Source organism: Anabrus simplex, chromosome 1 (assembly GCF_040414725.1).
Source record: "Anabrus simplex isolate iqAnaSimp1 chromosome 1, ASM4041472v1, whole genome shotgun sequence".
In the NCBI taxonomy this organism is placed as follows: Eukaryota; Metazoa; Arthropoda; class Insecta; order Orthoptera; family Tettigoniidae; genus Anabrus; species Anabrus simplex.
The window spans coordinates 688,612,691-688,627,733 of record NC_090265.1 but is presented as its reverse complement, the minus strand read 5'-3'; the positions used below and the strand labels follow the sequence as shown (position 1 = coordinate 688,627,733).

General features: G+C 38.0%; 2 protein-coding genes across 2 annotated transcripts in view; one reads left to right on the top strand and one right to left on the bottom strand.

Moving 5' to 3' along the window:
• The window catches only part of LOC136857336 (uncharacterized), a 33,067-nt gene extending 32,155 nt beyond the window's left edge, over positions 1-912 (top strand). Inside the window, exon 4 of the mRNA XM_067135935.2 lies at positions 646-912. Coding sequence (XP_066992036.2) covers positions 646-838 — 193 coding nt within the window. The 3' untranslated portion in view covers positions 839-912. The remainder of the gene's footprint in view (positions 1-645) is intronic.
• LOC136857335 (hyaluronan mediated motility receptor) overlaps positions 1-15,043 on the bottom strand; it is an 86,568-nt gene that overhangs the window by 50,167 nt on the left and 21,358 nt on the right. The window contains exon 2 of the mRNA XM_067135934.2: positions 6,741-6,904. Within this exon, the coding sequence (XP_066992035.2) occupies positions 6,741-6,904 (164 nt within the window). The remainder of the gene's footprint in view (positions 1-6,740; positions 6,905-15,043) is intronic.

Sequence of the window (15,043 nt, the reverse complement as noted above, 5' to 3'; positions counted from 1 at the left end):
TTTGATGTGCCACATGATAGTAGTTGTAACCTCAACGAATTAATGAATAATTATCTCAAGTACCATGAGAGAATTTTCATCTCCGTGCGCAGGCTTTCGAGTGGTCACACATGATAATCCCGCAAGCGTGGGTAATACTCATTCATATATACAGCCCGCGAGAATGCTAGCCTCATTCACTGTACGCATCGCTGACAGGGAGGTTTCGTCTCACGGCACCTCAACGAAGAGAAGATAGCCTTTGTCTCCACGTATCACAGTTAAAAACTGCATTGTCTTAGTGACATGTAAGTAACAACCATTTGAGATGTAAATAGGAACTTTGTACAGCAAAATGAATGAATACATTTTCTTTGGAAACATTTCTTTGCTAGTAATTATTCCAAGTGAAGTTGTATAGAACAATCTGATGCTAATGTGTTCTCAGTGTTACAAGCTAGTGTAGGCTCGGAAAGACAGTGTTACTTCAATTCTCTCAAATTAATTGTGGTCGAGTTAAGTTCCATTTCTACTGATGATTGTGCAACCATTTCATAAAGATAAAACTAACGGAGAGTCAAGATATTTAAGGAATTAAGTCTGTAGGCAAGAGGGGAACCTAGGCATCAGAATAAGAACACAGTATAATATGGTTTTTCCTTGCAGTTTCATTGACATCACAAGTGTACCTGTACTGCCAATTCATCATGATGAGGCAGTAGTACGAGCGGAACGACTGAGCATCCTTCACCGCAGACAGGCACGAGCGAGGACCGATAGCAGTGTGTTTCCCATCTTGTCGACGCACCGTCCACAACGAGGAGGCGGCAATCTAGTCACCAGAACGAGTTTGAGCTGAACATCGAAGAGGATCATGATATCACCAGTCATGAACCCCCGCCTGCCGTCACTCAACAACATTAGCATGGTGTGCTAAACAATCAGGTCCGCAGGGGAACTGATCAGATGATAATTTCTCAGCATGAAGCAGAGATAAGCTATTGTCAGGATTTTAATGATGTAACTAAGGCGTTCTGCCTGTATGTAAATAATGAACGAGTCCTCGGGCACTTGTACATAGGTTAATGCCCCAGGACTCACGCGTGTAAGATAGTTTCATTTTTGCATGCTGTTTCACATTTTATTTTTATTGGTGTCATAACTGGTTGTACATAATGTCTTCAGTTAATGGAAATAAGGGTCGTATAATTTCATATAACAAAGTTACGCAGTATCAGAATTTTATAGGTGGAACAAGATATTTAGGGATTAGCTAGATGCGCGAGGCATGTGTAGACAGTGTTCACTGTCAGACGGAATATTATAAGATCTTCTATATTTACCGGTACTTTAATGCACTTGGAATCGGTACAAAATCGAGTTGGTCATGAATTTAAGCAGAAATAAGTAAGAAAGGCTAGTTGTTTTACGTCGCACCGACACAGATAGGTCTTACGGCGACGATTGGACAGGAAAGGGCTAGGAGAGGGAAGGAAGCGGCCGTGGCCTTAAGGTACAGCCCCAGCATTTGCCTGGTGTGAAAATGGGAAACCACGGAAAACCATTTTCAGGGCTGGCGACAGTGGGGTTCGAACCTACTATCTCCAGAATACTGGATACGGGCCGCACTTAAGCGACTGCAGCTATCGAGCTCGGTTACAGTAAGAAATGAGATATATGTTTGATAAGCCCAGAAACAATGGATAAAGCCCTTAATAGCCCAATGAATGCAGGCATAAGCTGCAATATGATAGTCATGTGTGCTGGTAAAGTGCACAAGTGAGTATCTGGATAATGCTCCAGTTGAATTTGAGTTATGAGCAGATTGGAGTGCTGAGTTTCGCACTGTATAGAGTGAGTAGACATGTGCTAATTACATGCGAGTTATATTAATAAGAGGGCATAGTAATTTGTAATTCTAATTGGCTAAAGTTGAGGTAAGATTGTTCACCAGTTGTTTGTTTACCAGCTGTCAGCCAGTTGTAATTTACGGCTGTCTCATCATGGCCTCTGTTCGTGCAGATCCCTTGTTGTGTTAAAAGGAGAAGTAAAACATTCTGACGTCACTGCAGTGGAAGTTTCTCCAAGTTTGTGGAAACAATACTATGTCAAAAGGAAGGGATCGTTGACCTATTTCTTAATGCTGTGTGGAAAGTAAAATTTATACACAACTGCCTGTATCATTAGTATGTGTATGTGGAGATTCATGATATGTCTGCGCAGTGTAAATAATGTGTTTCCTATTGTATTATAATTAGGGTTGTTGCAGGACTTTCTGTAATCTTGAGTTCAATTTCCATATGGTAGATTTTGTAATTGCATGTTTTAGTTTTAAGGGCATGTGCTAACCCTAAGTCCTGTGGCATAAATTCACTAGGGATAAAATTTTATGTTATTTGTGTATGCGATTTAACTATCCAGAAATTCATTATTTGATTTTACTTTTTTTTTTTTTTTTTTTTTTGAAGGTTAGCCTAACTCTGGTTGCTGCGGCATCGAACGGCTGTGATGCTAGGGTTTTCCCACAACATGCTAAGAACGTCGATTGAAGATTCATATTTTAAAAAATTCATTAATAAATGGAAGAATTAACATTTGTGTAAAATTTTGCAGATTAATTTATATAGGCTACAAGATATTTGACTCATTTTGGAATAAATCATGTTATTTAAGCGAATATGCAGCTTCCGATTTCCTTCTTTAAGCTTGAGTTAGTCTATAACCTGAACGTTCTATTCCTCTTCATTTTTTTTATTGGTTACCCTGACCCATCTTCACCCACTTTCCCTATCTACGACTATGCTACACCGTGCTGAAGGTGCTGACAGCTTTAAATACCTAGGAAGTAAATTAATGGAAAATGCTAGAGTGGACATGGAAATTAGCAGGAGGGTACAGCAGGGTAATGCATTCTACCAAAGTGTAAGAAAACTTGTTTGGAGCAAAGAAGTACCAAGGAAATGTAAAGAGATAATGTACTATGTACTCAGACTGACTTATGCAGCTGAGACTTGGAGTTTGACTAGCAGGTAAGAGAGTAGAATTCAAGCCAGTGAGATGAAATTCCTAAGTATGACAGGAAAGACAAGGAAAGAAATGAAGACGTTAGGAAGTTGGTATAGGAAAGCTAAATGAGAGAGTTGAAAAGAATAAACTAAGGTGGTTTGGACATTTAAAGATGATGGAGGAGAATAGAATTCCAAGACAGATGCTGGAGGCAAAATGCAAAGGCAAGAGAGCAAGACCTAGAACAACGTGGATTGAATCAGTGAAGAGCGGCATAAAAGATGAAATTTAGTCTGAGGCAAGATTATGGAAGAGGAATGGTAGAAGGAAAGAGGAAGATTGAGAAGTGCCATAAATATCCCAACCCGGCAGGAGCTGGATAAGGAGAAATGATGATATCAATTTCTTACCGAGCACCCTTGAGGTGTCTCGCTATTCTATCGCCATTGCTTAGCCTTAACAGGCACAGTATGTATGTAGAAATATGGAATTGATTACCAAGTTTTAGAATTTTTTAATTTTGGATTTTGACCGTGTTCCAGAAATGATTTTTTCCAAGGTATAGAACTTGGGTGTTTTAGACATCGATATATATATCTCTTATGACATGGTAACTTGCAGAAAAACAGTGGACTTCATCACATAACTGAGAAATGCACTACAATTTATGATTATCATTTACATGAAGAAACTATTTCCTCCAAATGATTTTGATCTCAATGTGACATTTTTACAGTTTGTTTTTAGGGACAGCTCATACAGCGGTGCTGCAGTTTCAGCTTATTGAAGGGAGAGTGTGTTCAGAATACTGTAGTTAACAAGCGCGCAGTGTTCCAATATTAGACCTCTGTATATGTGACTTAATTCACACACCTTTAGAGCCTTCCAAGTTTTTAAGATTCAAAATGTTCAATGATCCTACAACTACTGTGGCCATACCATTATCATACCTGCCAACTTTTAGAAACCAAAAATAGGAAGATTTTTTTATTCCTGGATTTCATCACACATATTCCACCACAGTCTAGGTGAAAAAAGGTCAAGATAAAAGGCATACATATCTACAGTTACAATGCGAATTGACCGTTAAATTTCAAATCTTAAACTACCAAAACATAAAAGTGGTTACAAGAAAATGTACCTTATCATTATCATTTATGACACTTAAACGAATAATAATATTTATGTCACACCGACACACGCAACAAAATGCATAATATTGTATTTTCTCGCGTAATTAACGCACTTTTTGACGAAAAATACAGGCGAAAACTTCGGATGCGTAAATTATTCAAGCAATTAAGATATTTACAATTCATTTACATTTAAAAGATACATCAAATATAATATAGAAACACAACTGGTTCAACTTGTTTGCGGTTATCGTCATTTGGCGTAAAATTCCGGAGTGAGATTTTTCCTGAAAATTCAAATAGGGTACATCAGGTAAGTTAGACACGTGGGATGGAAGTACCGACTGGAAAATATTCTTCCCATTACGAGCTGACAATACGACCTGGAGTGAAAACATGAACTAATAAAAGTACAATTCATGTAATGCCATAACAATGACACACCGGCAAAAAAACTGTCCAACACGAGAAGGGCCGGGCATCGAAGGGGGACCCTGCTACATTATTCCAAACCGTTCGTATCCAATCTTGTACGAGTGACGTGTCCATCCATCCTTCTTCTTGAATACGAACGTGGATCACTCGCGGACATTTTGCTTTGGGCACTGTTTTTCGTTTTAGATCAATGTAAGGTGTAAGCTTTCTGAGATCAGCTGTTATAGCAAGCATTGCAGTACATCGTTGTTTTTTGCTTCCGGTAGCGCATACGATAACACTGTATGATCCTTTCTTATCGATTGTTCGACTTTGTGGCATATGGAAACTGATTGGCGTCTGATCTGCGGTTCCTATAAGGGAGATCAAATATTCCTCACTTTACGCTTCTCAGTCACAAAACGATGAAAATGGTTTAAATCATTCGTCATTTTTGGCATGATGATGTTCTTCGCCGAAGAGGAAGTCCATTTCTCTTCATAAAATTAATCAAGACTCGGCTAACCTTCAAATCCGAGACACTGATTCCATGTGCAGCGGTTATTTCACATTCTTTAAAATACTGCATTTCGTGAGAAATTGCTTATCGAACGTTGCGTCACAAAATCATATATTTAAGCAGATCCTTCTCTACTTGCGGAAACTTGCTGCTTTTTGGTCCGCGAAATGCTTTGCGAGACATGTTGGCCGCTTGAAGTGCACTTCTGTTACCGCGGTAGCGCACTTTTCATTTGGGCATTGAATACTCGCTGCCCTCTTCCCGTATGTTTCGGCGTAACTGATCACCGCAAGTTAGTATGATGCAGTATTACTAGAATACTGTGGACTGACAATTTTGAGATCACAGAATGTCACGTACCCAAAACACTCGTAAAACTAGTGCCGGCTAATAACAGCACGTTGCCCTGTATCTGGAATGCCCGCTTTCGCAATAGGAAGCCTGCTACTTGAGTAGTTTCGAAACGCAACCGGAGCTGCGTGATGGATGTTCGAAGTTGTGGGAGCGTCAAATACGTGAACATTTGTTTTTTGTCCACTTTGGACCCAAAAATATTGGGATGCATAAATTATGCAAGGGCGTCAATTACGCGAAAGAATATGGCAGTTTCTTTATCACACGGTAAAATGAACGGAAATTTACAGGTATCTCTGAACACTTGGAGATAACGTTTGTTATATTTTTGGCCTTAACGAGAAAATAAACTACCTGAAACTGTCACTGACACAACCCCCTTAAAAACATTCAACTCATTAAAATGATGCACTTAAATACGCGAAACTACCACATACAAAACAATTTTATATGTCCCATACATTATTAACATACGACTTTGGCAGTGGGGGAAAGCATACAAATGCAAGAAAAAAAGGGGCCTAAAACTCCGACGAAACTACGCACAGAAACGATGTTAACAGCGCGCGAACAATAATAAACTCATTCTTTCATCCTGATTAACTGAGTCGCTAGCGCACGCCAGCCTGTCTTGCTTGCAGGACAATTGCCGCCCCGAATCCCCAGCTGTATAAAGCGGACACGCTGCTGTGGTGAGCGGGAAACAAGATACACGAAGGCGCAGGACGAAATACTCACGAAATAAAGCATCAAATAAATACTCTTGAAAATGAGGTTTCGTAAATTACACAAACACAGGGGAAGAGTATTGGCCGTACTAGAAGTTATATTGGTCAAAAATAGGAAGAAGTAAAAATAAATCGGAAAATTGGAAGACGAGTTAAAAACCGGAAAGTTTCCGGGTAAATCGGAAGGGTTGGCAGGTATGCATCATTTACAAAGAACAAAACAGGATTGGAATGAATAAAAAGGGACAATTTGGCATACCGCTAAGAGTTTCATGGATTGACAGTCAGAAAAGAGATGATCCCATTTAAAAAAAGTTACGGTCACCTCTGCAAGTCACAATGGCAAGAGTGCAGTGATGTCCTGACGTTTTCATTCATCATCCTATCCAGTTTCATCACAATCAATGGCTTCAAAACACCATGTTCTATCTAAAACTGCAGCAAGTTAAGTTCGTAAGTACCGGTATGTAAATAAATTTTACGCCAGAATGACTCACCATAACGTTTACACTGTTAACTGAGCATTCGACGAAGGGTCACTGCAATCAGTCTGGTCGAATCCAAACAATTCTCCAGTATAAATTTCTCAAATACCCAAATACTTACTGTGCGAAATACTGGCAAGCAGTTCATACTTGAAGCTTTAGAAACAGCAGCAGCTGGAGACTCTCCATCAGTCTTATCGGTGAATCTTCCACTTTTCTCTATTATGGCACCTTTAACCTTAGATCCAAACTTCGGGTCGTAGCTTCCTGGAGCTGGAGTAGAATCTGTCATATGAAACAATTTTATGAGTAAACCATGCTACACAGACCATAGGACAATAAAAGCTGAAATGTGGCAGACCAAGAAATGCTGAAACCTTGATATAGACAGGGGAGAAAGCAAAAATTCCATTCTCCAGCATCTTCCAAGAGTTTTATAACTTAAAAATATCTAAAAGAATTTCAGTTTTTATTGTAAAACATAAACTTCCCAAAACTGAACTAAAATTCTAGTATGAACTACTAAATTATGACAATAGCAATGTACGCCTCTGTAGTTTAACGGTTAGTACTATTAGCTGCCGTCCTCGGGGGCCTGGGTTCAATTTGTGGTACTGCCAGAAATTTAAGAATGGCAGGTCTGATATGTAATTAAAATGGTAAATGTAGCTCACCTCCATTGGGGTACCTGAAAAGAACTGCACCACCGCAGGGCGAGGACACAAATTTACTTTTTACAATAGCAATAATTAAAAGATTCTCGTATAAAAGGCATTGAAAATAAGGTTATAGATCCAAAAAGCAGTGACCTTGAAGATAGCTTATTTTTTGCGAATGACTTTCCAGTACACTAAATGTTACAGAACTACAATAAAATTAGACAACTTTAAATTCAGTCTTTGATATAGTTTATTACTAGAGCCCGGATTTCCATGCAAATGCACGTTTTAAAATAAGCTAGTTACACTTCTCAAACTTTGCAAATATGTGTTTTATGGCTTAGCAATTCCAAATAACCGTTCTTCCATGCATGCTTGCAAGTTTCGGGCTTTTTAACAGGAAATTCAAGCAAAATGCATATTCTGAAGGTTTTGAGTGTAATAGCAAATATTTGAACATTTAATATTGCATAATATGACTTTTCTTTTGACTTCCACGTATATATAATGTTACCTTGCACGATAGCGCCTTTTATGAATGTTTGCAGAGTTTGGGACCATTTTTCCACGTTATACAGTATGTTTATTACTGAGATATGGAGACAATGCATTCCTGGCATCCTATGTTAAAACCAAAATTAGTACATCTTGTACACTTTCTTATTCTGTTGCTTGAGTAGTCACTGACGTCGATATCTGTAATTTTTCAGATTAAGGTGTCCCAGTTATACATTGCTATAAACTGAAACGTAAAATGTAAATGACTCATTGACGGCTCATTTCTTCGTCTAAGACGAACAAAACAAAACTTGTACCGTACTTCGGTGGTGTCGCGGTAACGAGATAGCAGTTTACAAATCTTGGTTTTGCATTGAACCCTCTTCCGTTGTTATCCTGGAATTTCCTACCCGGAACTCTCACTCGACACACGTCTGTTATCGCAGCTGCAATCTTTAGCAGTTATTGAAGACATCATCTGCAATAATCGTACGGAGAAGTAGCTGCGGCAGCGAGAGATAAACTGAACAGGATAATCTGTTCAAATCCTGATTGTGAATTAGTCAAACTTATAAAAGACATATTGTGGTGAAAATGCAAAAGAAGTGCAATTTGACCTCACTTTGTCCCAAATGTCTTCATTTAAGTATGCACCTGTCACTTCTAGTGATGTACAAAAGTACTGTATTTTCTGTGCATAAAAATGGGCTGACAAACGGATGAGCTTATATCAAGACAATTTAGAGAAATCAGTTATTGGACATTGTTTGAAAGGGAACTGAATTATGATAGTGCATATTTTCCAGTTTATTGTGCATGTCTTGTCATATGATAGTGCATGAATGCATGCATGCATATTTTGAGATTTGATAGCGCATGGAAATCCGGGCTCTAGTTATTACGTATAATATCTTTCAGGACTCCCTCATAGGCATGCCGAGTGATGTGCTGAATACCTGCTCAGCTGCATACAAGGAATTTTATTAGAGGGTTCCTGTATGTAAATTGATAAAGGCGGAGTTTGCAAAAATGTTTTCGCGCTTTGCCCTGCATATGGCAGCTGTCTCTCCAACATGGCCAAAACAATATTTTTAGAATGAAAGCTGACATTCACAAATAAATATAACAAAATCTATAAGAACAAGAGACTTTAAACTAAAACCAATTTTCAGCATAACACGCAGCTGACATTCTTAAGTCCCCGAAATGCAAGATACTGTTTTTACACATAATTTGAAAGTCATGTGCCAATCCCGTACATAGAAAATTTTTTCAATCAAAAATTATCAATTAACTACTTCCTTGCATAATAATGACCCCTCTCATTTCTTAATGTTGACACAAATTGTTTGTCAGACCATAAAATCTTCATGCCACAACTATCATGGTCATGAGGCAGCAATATTAAGATGGTAACAAGACTACTAGCAGAGATATAGCCACCGTGTCCTGAACTTGGAAGAAGAGTACTGGCAGAGGGATGTCTAAGATGTCATTTAAATTATCAGCAATGACGATAACAGTAATATTCTGGCAAATCATCATCCTCTGATGAAACAGACTCTGAGTTAAGCTTCAGCCATGTAGGGTAATATGAGAAGTTTCAACATCAAGCCGTGGACACTATCTGGACTGGAAGCCACATTCTTGCACAACTCTCCAGAATTACCCTTCCTTGAATGACATGAGCGGCAGAACAAGAAATTAGGGGTGGTAATTCCTGAAACCAGACACGTGCAAAGTGATCTGCTAGACAATTTGCAATCGAGGATCAAGAAACAAGAAAAGAAAGTTGAGAGAAAGGGAGTTCTCCCAAGGTACTCCCTCACCCTTAGTACAAAATAGGAAACATGCCCTCCACTCAGAGGTGATGTGCCAGTGTCAGGAGGTCTCCTCGTTGGAAGAGAACAGAGATTGGCAGTATGCAAGGAGGCCTACTATTATAATCAAAATTCCCAATCTCAATAGTGACTGGCATTAGTAAAAGGGGCCGATCATTATGATAACAAAACTCAATTTCGAATGGCAGCAGGGAAGGAACCTACCATTATAATGAAAACTCCCCATGCAATTGTAATGGCAGTATGCAAGTGAGCCTGCTGTTAAAGTAGAAACTCCTGAGAAAAGCAATAGGAAACTTGGCCTGCCATTATCATCAAAACTTCCTAACGCACACCTTACATGGGAAACAATGTATGGGGCCATATGTTTCTCTGATTAAGATGAGACATGAAATTTAATAAAATCTTAGTCAATGAGAGACTACTACTCTCCATTTCAGCTGTACCTTGTGATCTTATGACTCAGCTGCTTTTTGAACCAGGCATTCTTGATTATTAGGTTGTTTTGTATGCAGAAGTCAACAAAACATTACCCTAGTTCCTCTTTCCATATCCATGGGAACCAATCACTGCTTCATACCCTGTCCTTACAGTTCCCACCTGAGCATTTAGATCTCCCACAATGGGAGTATCATCTTGTTCGACAGAGTCCTCTACGTCTTAAAGAAAATCATCTTTCTCTTCTCGACTTACACCCAGTCTGTGGAGCAAAACATGAAAAATGGTCCAGGTGTTTTTGTTGATTTTCTGATTTAGCTTGAAATTAGTTTATAACGTTCTATATCAGCCACAGCATCGATGTTCTTTCTGATATGAATGTCACACCATACCTTGTTTCCTCATTTTCATGCCCAAAGAGATTGTACCCTTTCTGCAGCAATTTATTTCCTTTCCCTTCTGTTTCACTCAGTGCGAGAAACTCTACCTTATTTCCATGAGATCTACAAGCTCCTCACATTTAGCAGTTAGAGTTCATCATAATCAATGTCCCACTCCACTCGCCCGGGTATGTTTAATAAGCCTCCTCACTCCTTTCTGTCCTTCCACGTTTCCTGCTCCATTACTTCCGCCACATCCAATCCAGCTTCTGATGTTCTTCCAAATCTGATCCATCCACATTCTTCTCAGTCTTTCAACTGGTCTCTTTCCCTTCTTGCTACCCGTTCCTTTCCCATTCTTTTTACATGTCCGAACCATCTCAGTCTTGCTTTCTGTATGTTCTGGACTAACGGTTCTATATTTAGGTCTTCTCTGATTTTAATCTTTTGAATTCTGTCTTTTTAACCAATGTTCTTAAAAATTTCATTTCCACTGCTTGGATCTATCTTGTCTCTTATTAGCTACCCGAGTTTCTAGTCTGTATGTTACAACCGGTATGAAATACTGTTTATATAATGTTAATTTTGTTCTCTTGGGTACTTCGTCATCCTAATAAAATGTTGTATCTTTACTTTTTGCCGGTTTATGGAATGAGTTATCTGCAGATGCGTAATTATTAGCGACTTAACCTAGTGATACATTTAAAATGAGTTTCCAGAACAACAGTTATCGGCTTCTTCACAGTTATCTCCGCAACGACTGGTAACTGCAGCTAGTGCCGTAGTTACCTTTATGTCAGAACCGATTCCAACAAATACCACTATGAGGCGCCACACCATACCGTTTCGTACAAGGTCTTATATTAGTTTCGTAAATATTAGAAAGTGGTAATGAACTGATTATAATATATTTACAGTTATTCATTGTAGTCTTGACGTGCTTGGGTGTGTTGGACTCTAGTACGTTTACTTCCATATCACTGATTCAACGTGTATGGTGTCATCTGCCCCAGCTGTTTAGGTTATTAATCTTCTCTGAGCATGACGCCTCTACTGTAGATATATCTTCCAATACAGGAAATGAATCGTCAAATAAAACAGAACTCTAGTCTAACGGATTTTCATCAGGCTCTAATTGATCCTTCGTCAGGCTTTGAATCCTGAGTCCCACCAACAGTTAGTGTACACAATCTGAAATTATGGAGCATTTACTATTAATATTTACATTTGTACTAAATAATAAATATCTTGGGTACCGGTATGCATTTAATATAAACCTACTGAATAATAAATATAGATTTTTCATTGCTTTTTAAAATGCTATTATATCCTTTAACCGGTGACGTTAGGTCTCAGACTCCCAATAAACATAAAACATCTGGACTTCTTTAATTAAAAATCTTGCAGGGAGCTGTAGTTTGTTACCTTTTTATCTGTTTCAATACACTTCACACCCCAAGTCAGGGTTAGCTCACTACTTTCGATTGAAATATCAAGTTGACTTCACGTCAGCAGTTACGAAAGTATTTTTGTCAATGCATGTTGCGTGGTCAGTTTAAAAAACCTGCAGCAATTGCATCGAGAATAAATAGATATCGCACCATCAGTGCAGAATTTCAGTGCCAGAATGATAGGTTCCAAAGTGTGCAGAACGTTTTCATTTATGTGATTATTTTCGTTTACGCTTGTTGTGTCCTGGATCACTGAAAAATGATCTGTTCGGCAATTGCGGTGTATTTTTATTATTTTACTGACGACAACAATCAAAGTGAAATTGAAGACGTCTGCATACTGTGAATAAGAAAGGGGAAATAATGTATACCTAATTTTTGCATCATTAGATCGTACATATTTTCATATTATGAGACATTATTACATGCTAAATCAGACAGATGAATGTACATATTTGCTAACCATTTTTCATTGTAGAAAACTTCTGCTAGCAAAAGTAACTAGATATTACCAAAATAACCCTAAAAACATGTGTAGAGACATCTGTTGGAGGATGAGAAATACTAAACATGTTGAGGATGGTTGCCTAGTTGTACTTCCTCTTAAAACAACCACCACCACCATAAAAAACATGACTATTACTGTTTTTTATTACCAGGGCTTATAAATCTGGATTTAAGTTTATGGAAACTCAAAGTTAACAGCACAGTTGAAGTTACACATGTAACTGGCCATTAGTCTTATTAATTTCAGGGTTGATTTCATTACTTCCATTCATAATGCTACCCAGATATGTAAACTGTTGTTCATTCTCTAAATGTTCCCCATTTATGTTCTCTTGGCTTATCTCTTTTCCATAGTGCATGACTACAGTTTTCTTTTTACTAATTACCATTCCACACGTCCAGTCTTCTTTGTACTTTTCTCCCTTTCCCCATATCACAACATCATCAGCAAATACCAAAGCATTCAATTCATCACTACTGATACTCTGTTTTACACGTTTTATGATTTCATCCATCAATATAATAAACAATAATGGTGACTGCACTTCCTTGCCTGAAACTTTTTTCTAATTATAAAATGTTTCAGAGTTACCACTTACACACGGCTTTTACTCTCATCATACAACATTTTTATCTTGTTACTTAATGATTTTGGTACATTCCTTTTCCATAGGCATTCCCATACACGTTTTCTCTTAACTGCATAATAAGCTTTTTCCAAATCCAAAAATAAGATTTCCTTGTTCCTTTCCAGGTATTTTTCCATTATCCTTTGCACTGTAAATATCCAATCTATTGTTGATCTATTCTGTCTAAGGCCACATTGTTAGAGTTACGGTATTTAATGTTTCCATTTTGAATTTTCTTTTTTGCCCAGGAATTTTCTTCTTTGAATAATTCCATTTAACTTCGGACCTATTACTGTCATCCTTAACAGAATTATACACAAGAGGTTTATGTCTGTTTTTGTTTAAATCCAAGACTCGTTTTACTGTCTAAAGCGATTTGCATACCTGCCAACTTTACAAAAAAAAATCAGGAGTTTTTGATATGAAAATCAGGAGATACAACTGGTCAAAACTACTTATTCTGCATGTCTTGCGCAATACAGGAGTACTATGCTATAGTTGTATAATAACACTTATTGTCTCAAAACCTGACTTGCTGTACGAGGCTACAGGGCTAAAAATTACACATCTCTATTCCCTCACAGAAAGTATACCAGTGAGATGATCGGTATCTGTATCTCTTTGTACTGAATAGGTGGATATTAAAAATAACACTTTTAACATACTTTGTATCTGATAAAGCCTTCCGAAAATAGTATGAACTCAAGCTCCACACGTGAATCAGTCGTGCACTTAGATGGCATTATTTAGCAAATGCATAGATTAACATATTGCATCACGCGCCAGTGCGAGTATGCGAAGTGCAATGCTATTTTACCAAGTAATTAAAATTCACCAGAATTGTCTCCAAATGGCTCCTAAAATATCTAACAAAAAAAAAGGCACTAGAGCTATCTTTGAAATTGTCACTAAATTTCAAAAAAAGACAAAATCTACCGACTAGTCTCTAGAATTCTCATATTAATAAACTTAAATATTTCATTTGAAACCGGCCAAGGAGCGAAGGACTTCCGGCCACTGGCGCACAAACTGAAATGGTGAGATTTGAAAACAAATGTTTGAAGTTCACCAAAAAATAACCTACAATCGGGAGAAATAGAATAATTGGGAGGCAGGAAAAACTATAAAAAAATCAGGAGCCTCCTGCATAAATCAGGAAAGTTGGCAGGTATAGATTTGACAATTTTTTCTCCTCTTGATGGCTTACTGGGCCTAACGCAAGGTGTAGTTTCTCTATCAGAGTTAACTTTGATAGTCCACTACCCAATCTGCAAGGCAGCAGCAATGTGATAAATCTGTCATTTCCTACCCACAGGCTTCATCAAAAACTGCTAAGAGAGAACTCCTCCACCCACAGCCATTGGTTCTCCCTAAGTTAGCCTAGTTTTGTAATGACTGCCAGACTGTTGCACGTAGTACCATGCACTGTCACAAACAGAAGCAGAATGATCCTATTAAGATCAAAATTAATACTCTACAGGAGCTTCTTTGTACCAGTCTAGAAAGCCATATCTAAGCCTACAGAAATTTCAGCAAACTACATGCATTGGAAATGATCTTAAACTAAGATTCAGAAAACAAGGACAAAATAAGAAATATGCCATTTTGTCGAAGTGAACAGTGTGGTTTGAGAAAAAACTTGAAGGCAGAAGATCAAGAGGTCAGCCAAGGAAGAGATGGAACGATCAGATTAGAAATTATCTAGTGGACGAGGTCTGAATTAGCAGCAGGTTACATAAGAAATCTTCATGGACAGAGGTAAATGGAGAACACTCATTCACCACACCAGGTAAACTGGAGTTGGTTCAAGATGAACCACGATCTAAGGAAAGGAAATTCTTATTTTATCAGAGTATGCAGAGGAGATGGAGAAATTGTTTAATATACAGAAGCAGAATGATCCTATTAAGATCAAAATAATACTCTACAGGAGTAGGACAAGATGAAAATACATGGGTATAGAATAACTGACGATGGCAGGAAATAAAATGAAGAATGGCACAAGCAAGGAAGGTCTTAAA